General features: G+C 44.0%; 1 protein-coding gene across 4 annotated transcripts in view; it reads right to left on the reverse strand.

Annotated features, from left to right (window-relative positions):
* The window catches only part of TP53BP2 (tumor protein p53 binding protein 2), a 642,763-nt gene that overhangs the window by 168,436 nt on the left and 457,086 nt on the right, over nt 1–17,241 (reverse strand). For all 4 annotated transcript variants that reach the window (XM_069608638.1, XM_069608637.1, XM_069608636.1 and 1 more), the window contains exon 12: nt 5,115–5,601. In XM_069608638.1, the coding sequence (XP_069464739.1) occupies nt 5,115–5,601 (487 nt within the window). The remainder of the gene's footprint in view (nt 1–5,114; nt 5,602–17,241) is intronic.

Raw genomic sequence — 17,241 nt, forward strand, 5'->3', positions numbered from 1 at the left:
AGGTTGATAGCGTGTTGAGAAGCCAGCCTTATCTCAAGAAGGGTCAATGTGAGCTATAGGGGACTTACAGAGTCTTGAGTGACAAGTTCACAGTGACAAGTATTCAAATAAACTCTTACACACAAGGTTTCTTGATTAAACCATTTATTAATTTATTTAACAGTCAGTTAGAGTAAGCCTTCTTCAGAAGGGGACAATATAAAGCAACACACACATACACTTCAAAAATACACACTCTTAATATTTCTAAATCAGTAAGCACCCTTTTGGGATGGCCCACAGACACTACCAAAACCCTCAGATGACTTCAATAGTTTGGGTGCTGGAGACATTAATATATCACTGTTGCATTTAGAATATTCTTGTGAGTGGTGTTAATGAAAATAGGTTTCAGAATAGACAGGTACTCACACAATGATTCTTAAGCAGGTAAGTACTTTCAAAATAACCCCCCAATGCAAAGTCTGTTAACCCATTCCTGGAAGGAAGACTAGACACATAAGCAGAGGAAGAAGAGTCATATTGGGAGCCAGGCCAGCCAATGTTACGTTAGCAAAATTCAAGGTGAACTGAAGCACTTCTTGCAGGTAAGTAAAGGTCTTGCACAATGCTTTAGAAGTCTTTGTAGGATAAGAAACAATCAAAGTAGGGCCACAAGCTGATTAGGCTTGTGAGGTAATGAAGCTGAAAGAAACTCTACAGATGCAACCAAGACAAATCTCGAATGAGGACAAGTGAGGTTACACAACAAGATGTAAGATCTCTCAGACTGTTTAGTACCTTTAGATTGAAGAAAAGTGCAACAGATGGTTTCTGTTCATGTGCAGCTCTGCCGATCCTGGTGTTCCTGGGCCTCAGTCGTGGAAGACTTCTGGGGACTCCTGCACTGTAATAGGACGGTCACCGATCGCAACTGGCAATCTTCAAACAAGTGGCACTTTGGTGTTTCAGCTCCTTGCGTCTAAAGCAAATAGCAACACTGTGGTTCCTGGCTGTCGAGATGGGCTTTCCTTGCATCTTGGGTCCAGCACTCTGTTGAGGTGGCTCAGGCTCGGTCAGTCCTGCTTCCTGGGAGTCCGGAGGATCTTCCTGGAGCTCTTGGCCAGCTTAAAACAACGCACACAATCTGGTGTTCCTCGCCCTGGCTATTTTGTCTCTTGAGGATAGCTCAGTGGCAACATGCTCGCCTTGGAAACAAGACAACACAGGTTCGATCCCCGGGTCTGCGCTTAGAAACCTCTGGGTATTATGTGCGTTATACATAACCTATCATATCATATTCGGTTCCAGCAGCAACTGCAGTGGAATTTCAACCTTTCAGGTACGAGAGGATGTCCAGGTGGCTTACTTTGGAGTTGATTGGATTGGTACCACCAATTCAAGGGGAGAAGTCGTTCTTGCAGGGCTTCTCTAGTCGAAACGAAATTGGAGTTCCAGCACAGCATGAGGGCTTCACCGGCCAAACCAACAATCCAGGAGTTGCAGCAGGTGTCCTCCAAGTTCTTCTTTGGATTCCTTCATCCAGTGGTCGACTCTGCCTTCCAAGCCAAAAAGCCTCGTCTTTTATACAGGTTTCTCCCATTTATTCCAGCCTAGCTGTCAGTCACCCAGCAGGGTGGCCGTCCTTGCCGGAAAGCCAGTTGGCCAATCACCAAAGAGTGCATTCCTGTCTCCTTGGAGACTAAGCACAGGGAGTTTCGGGCACCTCTTTCGCTTTCTGCCCCCACCAGACACCCTGGAGCCAGAGGTGGGCTTCACTCGGGAATCCTGCAAAAGGCAAAACAAACAAAGGGACCAACCTGGTTTGGCGCGCAGAGTAAATCTCAAGAAGGACCTTTCCAACAAAGAAATGGCGAAAAAAGACGACCAGGGCCATTTTGTCAAAAATGGCACCATTGGGTGCTTTACTGCAGCTGCGAACGCAGCATGCAGTAAATTCACACCACGTTAGTTAAGTAAACCACTGCCACCAGCCATTCATTGACGAAAGGGTAACATAAAAATGTTACATGAGAAACCAGACAAGGGGGATACTAAGAAGCCCCTCCAGCACCCTATTGTAAGATAGTGTGTGCTGGGTCTAGAAAGTTACAAATGTAAGTGAAGTCAATTTCACTTTACTGCTCTTGGAAACCGTAGTTTATCCAAGAGAAGGTATTTAAACCTTTGGGAAATCTGAAAGACTTCCCTGTGCCACTGCACTGAAGGTGCTGTGCGTCACAATGTGAAGGTGATTCCTATGGAGTTTGGCAGACTTCAAAGTCAAAAGAAACACAGAGTCCAAAGCACACAAAAATACATGAGTGGGGAAAAGGTATCGCTCTCTCCAGGTTAGAAATGAAAAGTCCTAAAGCCCTGTAAAAAAAACCTGGGGTATCTAAGGTAGAAGGGAATTAGAACATTTCTGAGAATTCTCCCCAACACACAGTCTAGCCAATTAACTAACAAAGAGACGGTACTCTCTGTGGGAGACTAAGGGGTACCCCCTGCCGTAACAATTATAAAGTTGCTTATGGAAGAGCACAAAGTGTCTAACTCTCACTGAGGCTTTGGATTAAGCTTGGCTGAGAGATATATCGGAGTAAAACCTAGTAAAGCCAGCGTAAGGTACAGCGGGCACACACATTGAGTAGCAGCAGGATTCTTAACCTAACAATCAGGTAGAAATGTTAAGGCACTTTATTGTTGGGCTATTTAGTGAGCGCTGACCTAGTTTTGGAAATCAATACACTTTGATTTTATGAATACTTTGTTGATTGGAAGAACTTCCGTTGGCCATTTTGTAAATTAAATGGCATACATGCCAACATTATCCATTTCAAAGGGAAGACACACAGTGGTGTCCTGGTTTTGATTTTGCATTCTGGGACTTTTAGTTCCTGGATTATAATGGAGAAATCCAGAGCAATTAAAAGAAACTAAATTAAAGCCGCAACTGGACTAGCATCTGCTGAATGGAATGGATAATGTTGGCATGTATGATATTGAAAAGAGAACTGCACACATCCATGTTACTGCGCCACGGTTTGATTTCAATAACCAGAGTTAGTTCATGTGTAAAAGTTATCAATTCATTGATAGCCCTTTGCAATAACACGTGTTTCGGCACAAACCATGTGCCTTCCTCAGATCAGGGCAATGTTTCTTTATCAAGTTACACAAAATGTGGAGATAGTGCAAATAAAATAAAAAACATATATAAAACATGAAAGCAAAATTAACATTGAAATGTTAACCAAAAACATCAAAAGCAAAATGGGAAAGAAGCCCCCAGTTGGGCCACACAGATCATATTATTGCCATATGAGTTAGCCAAAGAAGAAAGTGGACATAAAGAATAAATAGAAAAACAATTTTTAGACATAGGACCATTCAGTTTAGGTAGATCAGATAACATCCCAGTGCATTACATGATGGTAATATACGACATAGCAAGAGTTAAGTTTATGAGGAAGGGTTAAATCATAACATCCAGCCATCAGGTGTCGTAGGAATGTGAATAAAGATTGTGGAAAAAATTCATGGAGAGGGAGAAAAAGAGGAGAGGGGAAAGACAGTATTTGTATGTTGACGCGCAAGACGTATTCTGGAGCTTTCAGGTAAGCCCCTAGGGGGCTCACAAGCCCACCGATCAACGCACCAATTAATGCAGGGTCCGCGCTCCAAGCAGACAATGGTTGTCCACCGCTCGCATCAATGTGAGGGCTCTTTTTTACCCACGCCCTAGCACATACAATTTGAACGCGGGTTTAGACACATTTGCATGTGTTCTAACCGCCCATTCATTAGTTTGCATTTTTAACGTCATCTTGAACCGCATATTTATTTCTATCGCTAACTCAATGCAACCATTAACCCAGCGGCAACGGATGCCGAGGCGTTAATGTGAACCTGAATACACGATTTTAAAATGCGCTCACATCCACTTAGGCATACGAATACTGTCTGTGAATTGATATACGCCTGGGGCCTTAGTGACTAGAACACAGGGATTACTCAGGGGGTGCTAACCTCATTCACAAAAATGGTACAATAACCTAGAATTTTCATTTCTATTCTCAGACGAGTCTAATGGGACTCATTCATCAACTACGTTAATGCATAGCTGAAAATTCAGCCGATGGGTAAGCTAGAATTGGCCACACGGGCTTTACCATTTATATAACTAATGCAACACCGAATAATCATCTAATGGTCTTTCCACTCTCCTCTTTTTCTCCCTCTCCATGAATTTTTTCCACAATCTTTATTCACATTCCTACGACACCTGATGGCTGGATGGTATGATTTAACCCTTCCTCATAAACTTAACTCTTGCTATGTCGTATATTACCATCATGTAATGCACTGGGATGTTATCTGATCTACCTAAACTGAATGGTCCCATGTCTAAAAATTGTTTTTCTATTTATTCTTTATGTCCACTTTCTTCTTTGGCTAACTCATATGGCAATAATATGATCTGTGTGGCCCAATTGGGGGCTTCTTTCCCATTTTGCTTTTGATGTTTTTGGTTAACATTTCAATGTTAATTTTGCTTTCATGTTTTATATATGTTTTTTATTTTATTTTCACTATCTCCACATTTTGTGTAACTTGATAAAGAAACATTGCCCTGATCTGAGGAAGGCACATGGTTTGTGCCGAAACACGTGTTATCGCAAAGGGCGATCAATAAATTGATAACTTTTACACATGAACTAACTTTGGTAATTGAAATCAAACCGTGGCGCAGTAACATGGATGTGTGCAGTTCTCTTCTCACCTTTTACTAACGGAGTGGGGGAACTCAGCGTCTCCGTTTCCCTGCATGCACCATTGCGACACTGCCAAGTTTGGCTTATGGATTTCCAGTCGCGGAGGTTAAGAGTGAGTTTACCAAAAAGTTCCCTGTACCTGATATATGATATTGACACACTAACGTAGTGAAGCCTTCTGGCTACGATTGTTAAATGGTATTCAGATCTCTTTGATAATTACTATAGAGTTAGTATCGGGGAAGATAACACACTTTTCAACATGAATGTTTAAAGTATTTTTCTTGACTATTTAATGTTATTTGTACTCTGTGGAAAGTTTTAATTTAAATTACAGCACAATAAATTAAGACTTACCACTTGGAAAATGTGTCCCCCGTGTCTGCGTTCTTGTGAGAGCAGACTGCACAGCCTGCTGAAAGTTCTTTCCTGGAGTTTGCTGCTGTGTGTACATGGAATAAATGGAGCTGGCTGCAACCATCTGTGGTTTCCGGATAAGTTGTTGAGGGGGCTCTTTAGCCGGTTGTGGGGTAAAAGGTCGCACTGTGGCGGCCGGTGGGTTATCCAGTTTGGAGGATGAGGTCTGTGTTGGATCCTGGCTGTTGGCTAATGGCCCAGAAGGCACAGCGGTTCTTTGTGAATTCTGTTGGGAGATTGGAGGCTGCTGTTGGTGTTGCATGGCTAGTTTCTGCTTGCTGTTAAGTGATGCAACAGCTGAAGGCATTTTGTGTGCATTGGTATCCGATGGAGGAGGCAGGTTGGCTTGACCAAAGTAAGGCAAGTTCATTTGTTTTGGTTTAGTGGGAACCGGTGGAGGTACCTTAGTAACATTTTTGTTGGTAATCTGAAAAAATAAAATGGAATTAAAACAAAATAGTAGCAAATGTGAAAAGCACCAGAACCATGACATTTCAAGTGTTCATTGCACACAAAACATTCTAAATTAAATGGAGGTGAAACGAGAAATAATATTAACATGTAAATGCACATAAAAGTGCTGAAACTCATGCAAATTGCTTCAGATATTGCTCATAAAAATGTAGCAACAGCTCTAAAGTTAGTGTGTTTGCTGAAACCTGCTTTTCACCCACTGCCCATCAATATATCGGGACAGGGACCATTTAAACAAGTGCAAAGACATTTGTTGAATGAGATTTGATGTCCTTGCATGGGGACTTGTCCTAAGGTTCTGCTAGTAGGAGATCATTCATCAGTACTTTATGCATGATCTGATGATCAGGAGCTACAAGCAGCACCTGGGTATGAAGGATCACCTATGAAGTTGGAACTATCAATGGGGAACCAGTCGATGGTACATAACGTGCCGCAAAACTAACTTCCACATGAGATGCAAACTATTATATATGAACCATTTTTTTTTTGTAGATGCATCGCAATGCCATTATTAGATGTTCCCGAACATGTACACTGTCTTCTCACAGGTATGTTTGCTTGACCGGAGTTGGTCTTGGGGGTCACAAATAGCTCCTGCCAGCTGTTGGCGTCAACAGGAGCCCACAAAATTCTCCCAATGCAGAACCAGTTTTGTGGTAAATGTCACACTGTGGGAAACATTTCACACATTATGGTAATTATTTTATAATGGACATTCCTTGGCATACAGGGTGTTAGGCAAGATTTTAACGTTAGAGGTAAAGCTACCTCACTTGTGAGAACCCCATAAATTTTTGCTGGACTGGTAGATTATTGGTCCCTATACCTCAGTGAGTGGGAAGCTTTTTCCACACTCACAGATTCTTTTTCTCTTTTTATGGGTGACATGTTTAAGACTCTCCATAGCTTTCTTTTAATTGTATCCTCTTTGACAACTTTTGGCATATACCTTGTAGAAGGGACAGAAATATGACATTTTGTTAGGTGAAAACCAGCACAACCCACCGTATGTGGAGTGATGGGGAGATACAATGTAAGCCCTTTCTCACTAGCACTGTAACAATTCGGTTACAGGGACAAGCTTACCTTGAATGGCTAATGGCAGTGAACCTTCTTCTAACTTTGGTGCGCCTTTACTGCAGGCTGTTTTCACAGATGCAGTAAAGGCAGCCAAGGATGCCCATTTTACCAAACGCCTTCCCCGACCCCGTCTTCTTTTTTCACCATTTTAGTGTTCCTTGTCCTTTCTTGTTCCTTCCCCTGACCTCCAGGGTGGGAAAACCCTTTGTGTCAATTTTATCTTCGGCGGGAGACCTCAGCCAAGCCCTTCCAGGGTCCAGAGTGTTTGTGAATGCAGGAATTGTGGAAGGAGTCCAACACTTTGATTTTGATTAACTTCTTACGTGCACCAAGCAAGCAATTGCATTCGGGCGCAGATGTTAACTATATATTATATGTTTAGCTGTGGAGGCTTAGGGTCACCATGGTTACTTAAGTTCATTTGAATAGGAATGTTTTTAATTCCTTTCTGAACGTTGCCAGTGTAGTGCATGAACGAATGCCAAAAGGCAGCTGATTCCACAGCTTGGGGCCGAACACGGAGAACCTCCCGTCTCCTTTAGAGGTGTATTTTGTCCGAGGGACACATAGCAGGAGTTTCTCCTGAACGGAGGTCTCTGCTAGGGTAATACTGGTGGATTCTCGTGTTCAGGTATCTGGGTGCGAGTTTGTGGTAACATTTATAAACCAGACACGCCACCTTGAATTTAATACGGTCCTCCACCATCAGCCAGTGGAATGCTTTCCGAGATGTAGAAATGTGATCTCTTTTGCCCAGGTGGGCAGTTAACCTCACTGCCGCATTCTGGGCCTTTTGTAGTCTTGACATTTGTTTCATAGGAATCCCTGTCATGAGACTGTTACAATAGTCAAGATGGGCATTTACCAAGGCTCCCACCACCACTGGCTGATCTTGGGGTGTTAAAAAAAGGAAGTACGTTCCTAAGCAAGCGCAGGGCGTAATATACTGCTTTTATTTTTGCCCCAACTTGTGCTTCACTGGCCAAGTTTTCTTGCCAGATGCAACCAAGATTTTTTACTTTCCTAGAGAACGGGATGTTTTCACCCAAGATCTGTGGAGTTATGTGGGTTCCTTCCTCTGTTTTTGTTCTCTGATCTGAACAGGATTACCTCCGTTTTGGCTGCATTGAGCTGTAACTGGTTGCAAGCCATCTATTTTTTGACATCTTGCATACACCGGTCTATCCTTTCAAATGCCTCCGGCAGATTATCTGTCTCCACATAGATCTGCGTATCGTCGGCATAAGAGTGGAAACGTAGATCGTGTTTCCTCAGGATGTCAAACAGTGGTCGAATATATAGGTTGAAAATCAGAGGTGAAAGCGCTGAGCCTTGGGGGACTCCACATCTCAGTTGTATTAACTCTGAGAGGAAGGCTCCCAGGGCCACCTGTTGAGTTCTGTCTTGTAGGAAGGAATCAAACCAATCCACCACAACCTTAGCTGCTCTGCCTATACTTCCAATCCGTTGGAGTATAATTTTGTGGTTGATTGTGTCGAATGCTGCCGACAGATCGAGCATCAACAGTATTGTGTTGCTTCCTCTGTCCGCAGCTTCTAGTAGGTCATCCTGGACTGCCAGTAAGGCAGTCTCTGTCCCATGATTAGGGCGAAATCCTGATTGGTGTTCGTCCAAGATGTCTCTATTGTCCACGAACTGCTGGAATTGGTTACAAACAATTATTTCAAGAATTTTAGTAGGCCAGCATAGATTAGCCACAGGACGGTAATTTTTTAGTATCATGGGGTCCAACTTGGGCTTGTTTAATAGCTTAAGTGAGCAAGGAACATAGCCCTCTGATAGGGATTTATTTACTAAAATTGTTATAAAAGGGGTGAGGTTGGCTGCTAAACGAATAGAGGTACATGCTGGTATAGGAAAAGCCAAGTCTGTAGTGGGTTTTAACTTGAGTATTAAAGCTTCTATATATCTTCCGTCTCAATAGTTTGGAAGCGAATGTTCTTCTCGGCTTCCTGGCTTTCTACTACTTCTCCCTCTTCTCCAGATTCTCCCCATTCTTCCGCAGTTATCAATTCAGTGATGCTTTTATGAATGTCATTGATTTTTTTTTTCAAAAAAATCATTGAACTTATTTGCCTGTTCCTTAGAGTCGGCAGTCGGTACTGCCATGCATTCTGGGTTCCTGAACCTTGCCACTACATTGAACAGGGCTTTTGCCTGATTACCTGCTAGCTTAATTTCTTCTTGAAGGAAGTTTTTTTTTTGGCCACAAAAAGGGCATTTTTATAATCTTTTATTCGGGCTCTCGCCTTCACTGCGTCTTCAACTACTTTACAGGATCTCCAGAGTTTATTCGCCTGGCGAACTTGTTTCCGCATAAGGCCCAGTGCTGGGGTATACCAAGATTTGAATTTTTTAACTGTCTTAAGTCCAAGTGGGGCGTATTTATCACAAATTACCCTTAACAGATCTTCCCCCTTACTAAAAAATTCTTCACATGTCGTATTGGTATCCAGGCATGCCAATTGGTCTTCAATTTCCTTCCCTGGAATTTTTTATAAGTCGGGCATCTTCCGGCACCAAATTGGTGCAGTCTCCCGTCCTTTTCCCCTCTGATGTCCTATTTCTCTAATAGTCGCTAATTTTAAGTAGTGATCGGACCATAGGAGTGGAATAGTCTCTCCAAATTGAACGACACCCCCTCTTGCTGCGACAAGATCTAGGCAATGTCCCTTTTTGTGGGAGGGTTCCCTAGTAATAAGCTCTAGATCAAGATTATCTAAGAGTTGCATCAGCGCAGCATGATGTGGATGCAAATTATCATTTTCTAGCCAAATATTCCAATCTCCTATACATAGTATGTCTTTATATTTGCTCCCCAATAATGTGAGGTGGGCATCTAATAATTCTAGAAAGTTCAGTAGAGGTCCAGGTGGTCTGTAGCCCAGCAGTACTTTCATAGTTTGGGTATGTGACAGCGAAATTGAGAAAACCCCGAACTGGGTGTTATCATCCCGGTCTAGTTTCTTCAAGTGTGAAATAGTCATAGCCGACTTATACATTATAGCAATGCCCCCTCCTCTCCTATCTTCTTTATTAATGAACTGAATGGTATATTTTTCTGGGACCAATTTATGGAACATGGTCTGTGAACCTTCCGTAAACCAGGTTTCTGTCAGGCATAACAGCTCCAAATCTAACTCTTGAATAAGCTCTCCCACCTCTACAGCGTGAGCCACTGCTGAACGTGCATTCAACGAAGCAATTTTAAATGTAGTATTTCCCTCTTGCCCTGTCCTCTGCCGACCCCTTTCCAGTCCATGCTGGCGAATTTTATCCAGACATCTTAAGTGCAAGTGGCCCTGCCCAGTATTCCAGGCTTTCATCTGTGTACTTGTGTAAGTTACCTTTATTTTTTGGAGCTCCATCCTCTGTAGCTTTGACTTCCCCAAAATAGTAGTTAGGCCCTGTGGCACTGAAAACCGGCAGCATATCCCGTTGCTCGCGGCCGCAAACAGGCCTAAACAGGCGAACGAGTTAAGGGCTGTGTCTCACCTGAATGACACGAAACGCGTGCGACTTGCACTCGGGTTTCTGGGAAGCGTAGTCCGTTTTCAACTACACGGAATTAACCCTCTCCCCCAAGTCACGAGTGCAGGAAAGTAGGTTTACACTTACTGCATTACCCCTCAATGGAATTTAAGCATTTACACATTCTCTAATGTAAAAATAAAATACATAGTAAAAACGGCTTCATATAAAAAACGAAGTGAAGTAAAAAAGGCAGCACCTTCTGACTCTCTGGGCTAAAAAGCCACTTCCCACAACTAGTATTTGCACCCCTTTGTCTTCCAGCCTGCCTGCAAGAATCCAGGTCAGACTGGGAGGCTGGCTGTCATGAAAGAACTGCCAATCCCCCCAAGTTTGAATATTGCATGTCTGCTTGATTGGCTGGATTCCGGCATAAAAGTCAGATCCTGGAAGATTAAGAGGTAGTCGACCACTGGAGCTGAATCCAAAGAAGAAGATTAAGAAACCATGGCTGAGATCCACTAGACTCAAGAAGACCTGTACTTTGAGTGTTAGGCAAGATTCTATGCAGTACCGTGTGGGAGACTGCACCAGCCATGTCCTCTTGGCAATAGTTAACCCAACCTTTGGTATAAACATGTACTACACAAGTTGGTAAAGCGACTGAGCAGCCAGGCTTATCTCAAGAGGGGTCAATGTGAGCTGTAGTGTTGTAACAAAGATTCATAGTGACAAGTATCGAAATAAACACACTCAAGGTTTCTTGATTAAACAATTATTAATTTAACAGTCAGTTCAATAAGCCTTCTTTAGAAGGGAGCAAATATATGTAACAAAAATATACTTCAAAAATACAAACTCTGTTTCTTCAAATCAGTAGATACCCATTTGGGATGGCACAGATACTTCCTACACCCTGAGGTGACATATCAATGTCCACAGTGTCCTAGTTATTTATCAATAGCACATTTAAGATGAGGGAATAAAACAATGGTTAACAAATATTCTTCAGCAGGCAAGTACTTTTTTAAACCCCCCCCCCATGAAAAGTAAATTAACCCTTTCCCAGCCACAAGTTATGAAATGTGTGCTTTTGTTGAGGGATAGTTAAAGCAAAACGTCAGAGGATTTAAGAGTCTTTCAGGGAGCCAGGACAGCCAATGTCACTTGAGCAAAAGTCTAGGTGAGCTGAAGGACTTCTTGAAGGTAAGTAAAAAAGTCTTGCACAATGTTTTAGAAATCTTTGTAGAAAATGAAATCACTGTTGGGCCACAAGCTGGGAGGTTTGTGAGGGACAAAGCTGCAAGCAACTCTGCAAAAGTAAATAAGACAAGTCTCAACAGAGAGCTAGCAAGGCTACACAACAAGGAGGTAAGCAACCCCTTAGGTTACAGTACCCTAGGTGTGAAGAAATGTGTTCCAGCTGGCTTCTGTTCCAGTTGTAGTATGGCAGATCCCGTTGTTCCAGGGCCTCGGTCATGGGGACAAGAGGGAGGACGTCTGGGGACTCCTGCACTAATGAAGGTCGGCGGTAGCAATGGCAAACATCAGATCAGTGGCACTTCACAGTTTCAGCTTCTCGCAAATCAGCACCACCGTGATTCTCGGATACCTTATGGACTTTCCTCGCATTTGCGGTCCAGCACTCTTTTGAGGTGGCTCAGGCTTGGTCAGTCCTGCTTCATGCGAGTCCGGAGCATCTTTCAGGAGCTCAGGTTTGAATTAAAGACAACACACTCGATTCTGGGGTTCCTCTCCTAGGCAATCGGTTGCTACAGCAGCAATAGAAGTACAGCCAGCTTGAGAGGATTTCGAGATGAGTTCATCTTGCTGTCGATTGGTCCCACCAACCCAAGCAGAGAAGTCATCCTATGCAGGGCTTCTCTAGTCAAGGCGAATTCGGAGCTTCAGCAATGCAGCAGGGCCTCACCTGGCAAACCAATGGTCCAGGAGTTGCAGCAAGCGCCTCTTCAAAGTTCTTCTTCGGATTCCTTCATTCAGTGGTCGACTCTGCCTTCCAAGCAAAACACCTTGCCTTTTATGCAGGTTTCTTGCATTCATTCGCAGCCTAGCTGTCAAACACACAGCAGGGTGGCTGTCCTCTGAGGACAGCTAGCCGGCCAATCACCTTTGGGTGCATTCCTGTAACCAAGGAGACTAAGCACAGGGAGTTTCGGGCACTTCCCTTGCTTCCTGCCCTGCCAGACATGCTGGAGCCAAAGGCGGGCTTCACCAGTGTCTCCCGCCAAAGACAAACCAAACAAAGGGACCAAACCTGGCTTGGCGTGCAGAGTACATCTCAAGAAGGACCTTTCCAAAAAGAAATGGCAAAAAAAAAGAAGACCGGGCCATTTAGACAAAATAGGCACCCGTGGGTGCTTTACTGCAGCTGTTATTGCAGCCTGCGGTAGAAACACTCAACAGTAGGAAAAAGTAAACCACTGCCACCAGCCATTAATTGTAGAAAGGGTAACAAACATTTTACATGAGAAACTAGACAAAGGGGATACTAAGTAACCCCTCCAGCACCCTATGGTAAGATAGTGTGTGTTGGGTCTAGAAAGTTACAAAATATAATTAAAGTCAATTTCACTTCACTGCTCTTGGAAACAGTAGTTTAACCAAGAGAAGGAATTTAAACCTTTGGGAAATCTGGAAGACTTCCCTGTGGTGTCACTGCACCGAAGGTGCTGCGACACAATGTAAAAAGATGATGCCTATGGAGTTTGTCAGACTCCAAAGTCAAAAGAAAACCAGTGTTCAAATCAATGAAAAATACATGAGTGGGAAAAAGGTCTCACTCTCTCCAGGACACAAATTAAAAGTCCAAAGTCCAGCAGCAAAAGAGCTGGGGGTCCCTAAGGTAGAAGGGAATTAGCACATTTCTGAGAATTCTCCCCAACATCGAGCCATCCCACGTCACACTACGACTTTGCGGGCTGCAATACCCCAATACCCTGGAACCTCGTGCAATCATGTAGTGCATGGTCTTCTGAATTCCGAATTGAGCTGAAACTTTGGTGGCATCCTGCTGGATCTACAGAGACATGATTACAGTCCTTGAAAGCATGATATTTTTGAATGGACATCTATGATAGATATCCAGTAAAAGAAAATATCATCCCTGTCCCCTGGGCTCCACAGCGCCTCAGAAGGAGAGCTGATTTTGGCAGGTGGATTACGCAACAAAGGCATTTTTTAAAATGCCCATGTTGTACAACTCTTCATCCCCCCTAGTCCCCATTCACCAAACTTAGCTCAACGGACCAAAACTAACACTAACACACACACACACACACACACACACACACACACGGGCACCCATCACCATACACTCACTCATAACACAAGGATACATACATCCATACACATTTAAAATAAAAAATAAATGAACATAAACGTACCTTTTGCAGGGGACTGCGCGTGGGTGCTGAAATGCAGCGCTCCAGGTTGCTATGTCCGTATGTATGAGGTGGCGCAGGAGCACCCCCTCGCACATACAGACATGCAGTGCCCCAGCCAGCATTTCCAATGAGCTATGCAAGGCTGGTGAAGCAGAACGCCCCCAGCGTTGCATGGCTCTGTGAGCATGTGCGGCTGGGGAACTGAACTGTCAAAGGGAAACAATATTTCCATTTGACAGTTCAGCCAGCCCAGGAGCACTCCCTCAGCTGGAAAAAGCAGCTGAAGGAGTGCTCAGTGTTTCACTGGGCTGGCTCCCCGATAATGGGTGAGGGAGGCCACTGGGTGGACGCCCCCTCGCCCATTATGGATGAGCCGCCAGCCCCGCATCTGGCCTTTAGGGCAATAGGGTGATGCAGACACTTCTGTCAAAACCCTGAATAGACTCCAAGTCATTCAAAATAATGCACTCAGAGCTGCCTTCAACAGTCCCAAGAGAGAACACATCTCCAAATGCCAGACATGCCGCCCACTGGCTACCCGTTAAAGACAGGATCATCTTTAAGCTGCTGGCCTTAACGCATGAATACCTAACCGGCACGGCCCCATCCTATCTCCGGAAAAATTATAAGAACCACCTCCTCCAGACCCAAGCGATCTCACTATTCAAATCAATTGAACATCCCCTCCATCAAAAGGATCAAAGCAGGCGGATCTAGCTTCCCCTACTTTGCTCCCAAACAGTAGAATGCCCTCCCAGACAGCCTCAGGACCGAGACCTCTCACCTATCCTTCAAGAAAGTCCTCAAAACTATGCTCTTCAATTGACCCCATCCAGTCCCACGCCAAGTCTCGCCCCCCTCCTCTTTGTATATCTTATCTGCTTAGCTGCCAACTGTCTAACATGGTTTCACTCTAACCGAGAACCACAGACACAATAGGCTTCCTATCTTTTTGTCTTTATTGTTGTTTTCTGTATTCACTCTCTGCCTGTAACCAAGCAAATCATGCCTGTACAGCGCCATGATGCGCAAGGGCTGCTTTTTGCGCTTTATAAATGTAAAAAATAAATAATACCAAAACTGAAAAATGCTAGTGTAGACCAGTCAAAATGGGCCATTTTTTTGGCCAATGTGGGCCAGTTTGATGAGTTAGTTCACTATGCAGCTAGTAGTTTTTACCATTGTTGCTGAATAAATATTCTTTAAATATGACAATTTGCTTACATTTTAACAGAAAACAACCCCTTGGGTACTATTCAAACAATCTGTGACTAAAGGAATTAATATACATTTTCAACTGCGGGCTACTTTTTCATTGGTGCCGGAGACAGTTTAATGGTCCAGTCTGACTATGTGAGCCGCCCCTGCCCATTTCCTCCAATTAAAAAAAATATATTTATATTTTTTTTACATTTCATGCTGGGCTTTCGCGCAGCCCCCCACCCCCGGGATGCGGCCGTGCCCACCTGGGGGGGGGGGGCGCTCCCCACAGTTTGAAGACCTCTGCTAAGGATAAAGAAAGAATCTCAAAGCAGAACCCAATGGGTTCCCAGCAACACTGCCCATAAGGAGCTGTGTGCTGCAAAAGTAAAGTAAAACACAGATGACTTAAGAGACATGGAGGAAAGTGGACTCCATAGTAAAACAGAGACCAGAGTTCGAAAAGGTAGAGCCCAGTGTTAGGGAAAATTCTCATTTGTGTGCCAATTCCCTTCAACCTTAGAGACCCCATCTCTTTGGCTGCAGTTAAGGATTTTTAATTTTAACCATGAAGTGACTGGGCCCTTTTTCTCATTCTCTCATGTGTTTTGATCCGATATGGAGATATGGATTATCTGTTGCCTTTGTTTTCGGAGTCTGACAAACTCCATAGGCATCAACTTTGTGTATGGTAACACAGCACCCTCAGTGCAGTATCAAAGAATTCTTTTGGATTTCTCATATGGTTTAAATACCTTTTCTTGGGTGAACTACAGTTCCCAAGAATAGTAAAGTGAAATTGACTACTTAACCTTTCTCTTTGTAGGTCCAGCACACCCCATACCCTCACTACTTTAAATGGCTGGTGGCAGTAGTTTAATTTTCCTACCATTGTGCTTTCCTATTGGAGGCTGAATCCTCAGCTGCAGTATAGCACCCATGGGTGACCATTCTGTCAAAATGGCCCGGTCTTTTTTCGCCATTTTCTGTTTGTGAAGTCTTTCTTGGGTTTTACTCTGTGTGCCAAAACCAGGTTTGAGCCCTTTGGCAGGATTCAGTTCTGAAACCCGCCTCTAGCTCCAGTGTGTATGGAAGGACAGGAAGTGAGGGAGGTGCCCGAAACTCCCCTGTCCTTCGTCTCTAGGGAAACCTGAATGCACCCAGTCCTGATTGGCTTGCTGGCTATCCTTTCAGGACAGCCACCCTTCTGTTTGAGTGACAGCTAGGCTGTGTATGAATAGGAGCAACCTGCTTAAAAGGCGAGGGTTTTGGGACTAGAGGCAGAGTCGACCACTGGGAAGAACAACCCGACGAAGAAACCGTGAACAAAGCTTGCTGCATCCCCCTGGACCGTTGAAATGCACAGTGAAGCCCTGCTGCTGTGCTGAAACTCCTTTTTCTGATAGACAAGAATAGCTTCAGAAGGGACGACTTCTTCCCTTGGGTTAGTGGGACCAACTAACCTGAGACAAACTCTGCTGGAAGACCTTCCCCGACTGACTGCGCTTCTTTGCTGCTGCAGGGACCGAGTGCCAGGGGTCGAGAAATCTGTAGTCGAGTTCAACATCTGTAAGCCAGCCAAAAGCTCTGGGAAGCTCCTCAGGAACCTGCAGAAGCAGATCCACCAGAGCGCGAGTCACCTCACCAGAGTGCAGGACTAAAGGAGTTAAGGAAGCCCAACCGGTGTCCAAGATCCACAGTGGTGCTATTTATCGAACACTGAAACCGCGAAGTGCCGATGATCTGAAAAGAACCCGTAGCTGCCGCCGACCATCGAATTTCTGCCACTGGAGTCCCGAGACGTCCTCCCTTTTGTCCCCACAACTGAGGCCCAGGAACACAGGATCTGCATCACTGCAACCAGACAGAAGCCAGCTGGACCCTCCTCTTCTAACCAAAGGTACTGTTCTGACTTGGGGTACTTACCTCAATGTCTGTAGCTTGCTCTTTTCAGTTGAGACTTGCAGTAGCTGTTTTTCTAGAGTTGATTTCAGCTCTAACTTTCACAAGGGTAACAGCTTGTGACCATACAGTGATTTTTTCATCAACAAACTCTCTAACTTTCTGCAAGACTTTTACTATCTAAGAAGTGCCTCAGCTCTATAGACTGCACCAATTGAGTTTGGCTGTCCTGGCTCCCAGCAGACTCTTCTATTCCATTTGACTTTGATTCTTACTGTCCCTCATAGGTGATGCATTAGTTTTAAACTAATATTGCTGGGAAAGTTTTTTTTATCTAGACTTCACTGGAGGATTTGAAGTGCTCACATGCTCGGAGAACCTGTTTCCTTCCCTTAACCTTTCCTTTCTACAAACCTCAGAATTTACAAAGTATATTAGTGATATATAAATGCAATAACTGTCCTAGTTAGTGATATCACCTGACAGGAAGTGTGTATGAAGCATCTCTAAAG

The sequence above is a fragment of the Ambystoma mexicanum genome, chromosome 4q (assembly GCF_040938575.1).
Source record: "Ambystoma mexicanum isolate Mex_15411 chromosome 4q, UKY_AmexF1_1, whole genome shotgun sequence".
In the NCBI taxonomy this organism is placed as follows: domain Eukaryota; kingdom Metazoa; phylum Chordata; class Amphibia; order Caudata; family Ambystomatidae; genus Ambystoma; species Ambystoma mexicanum.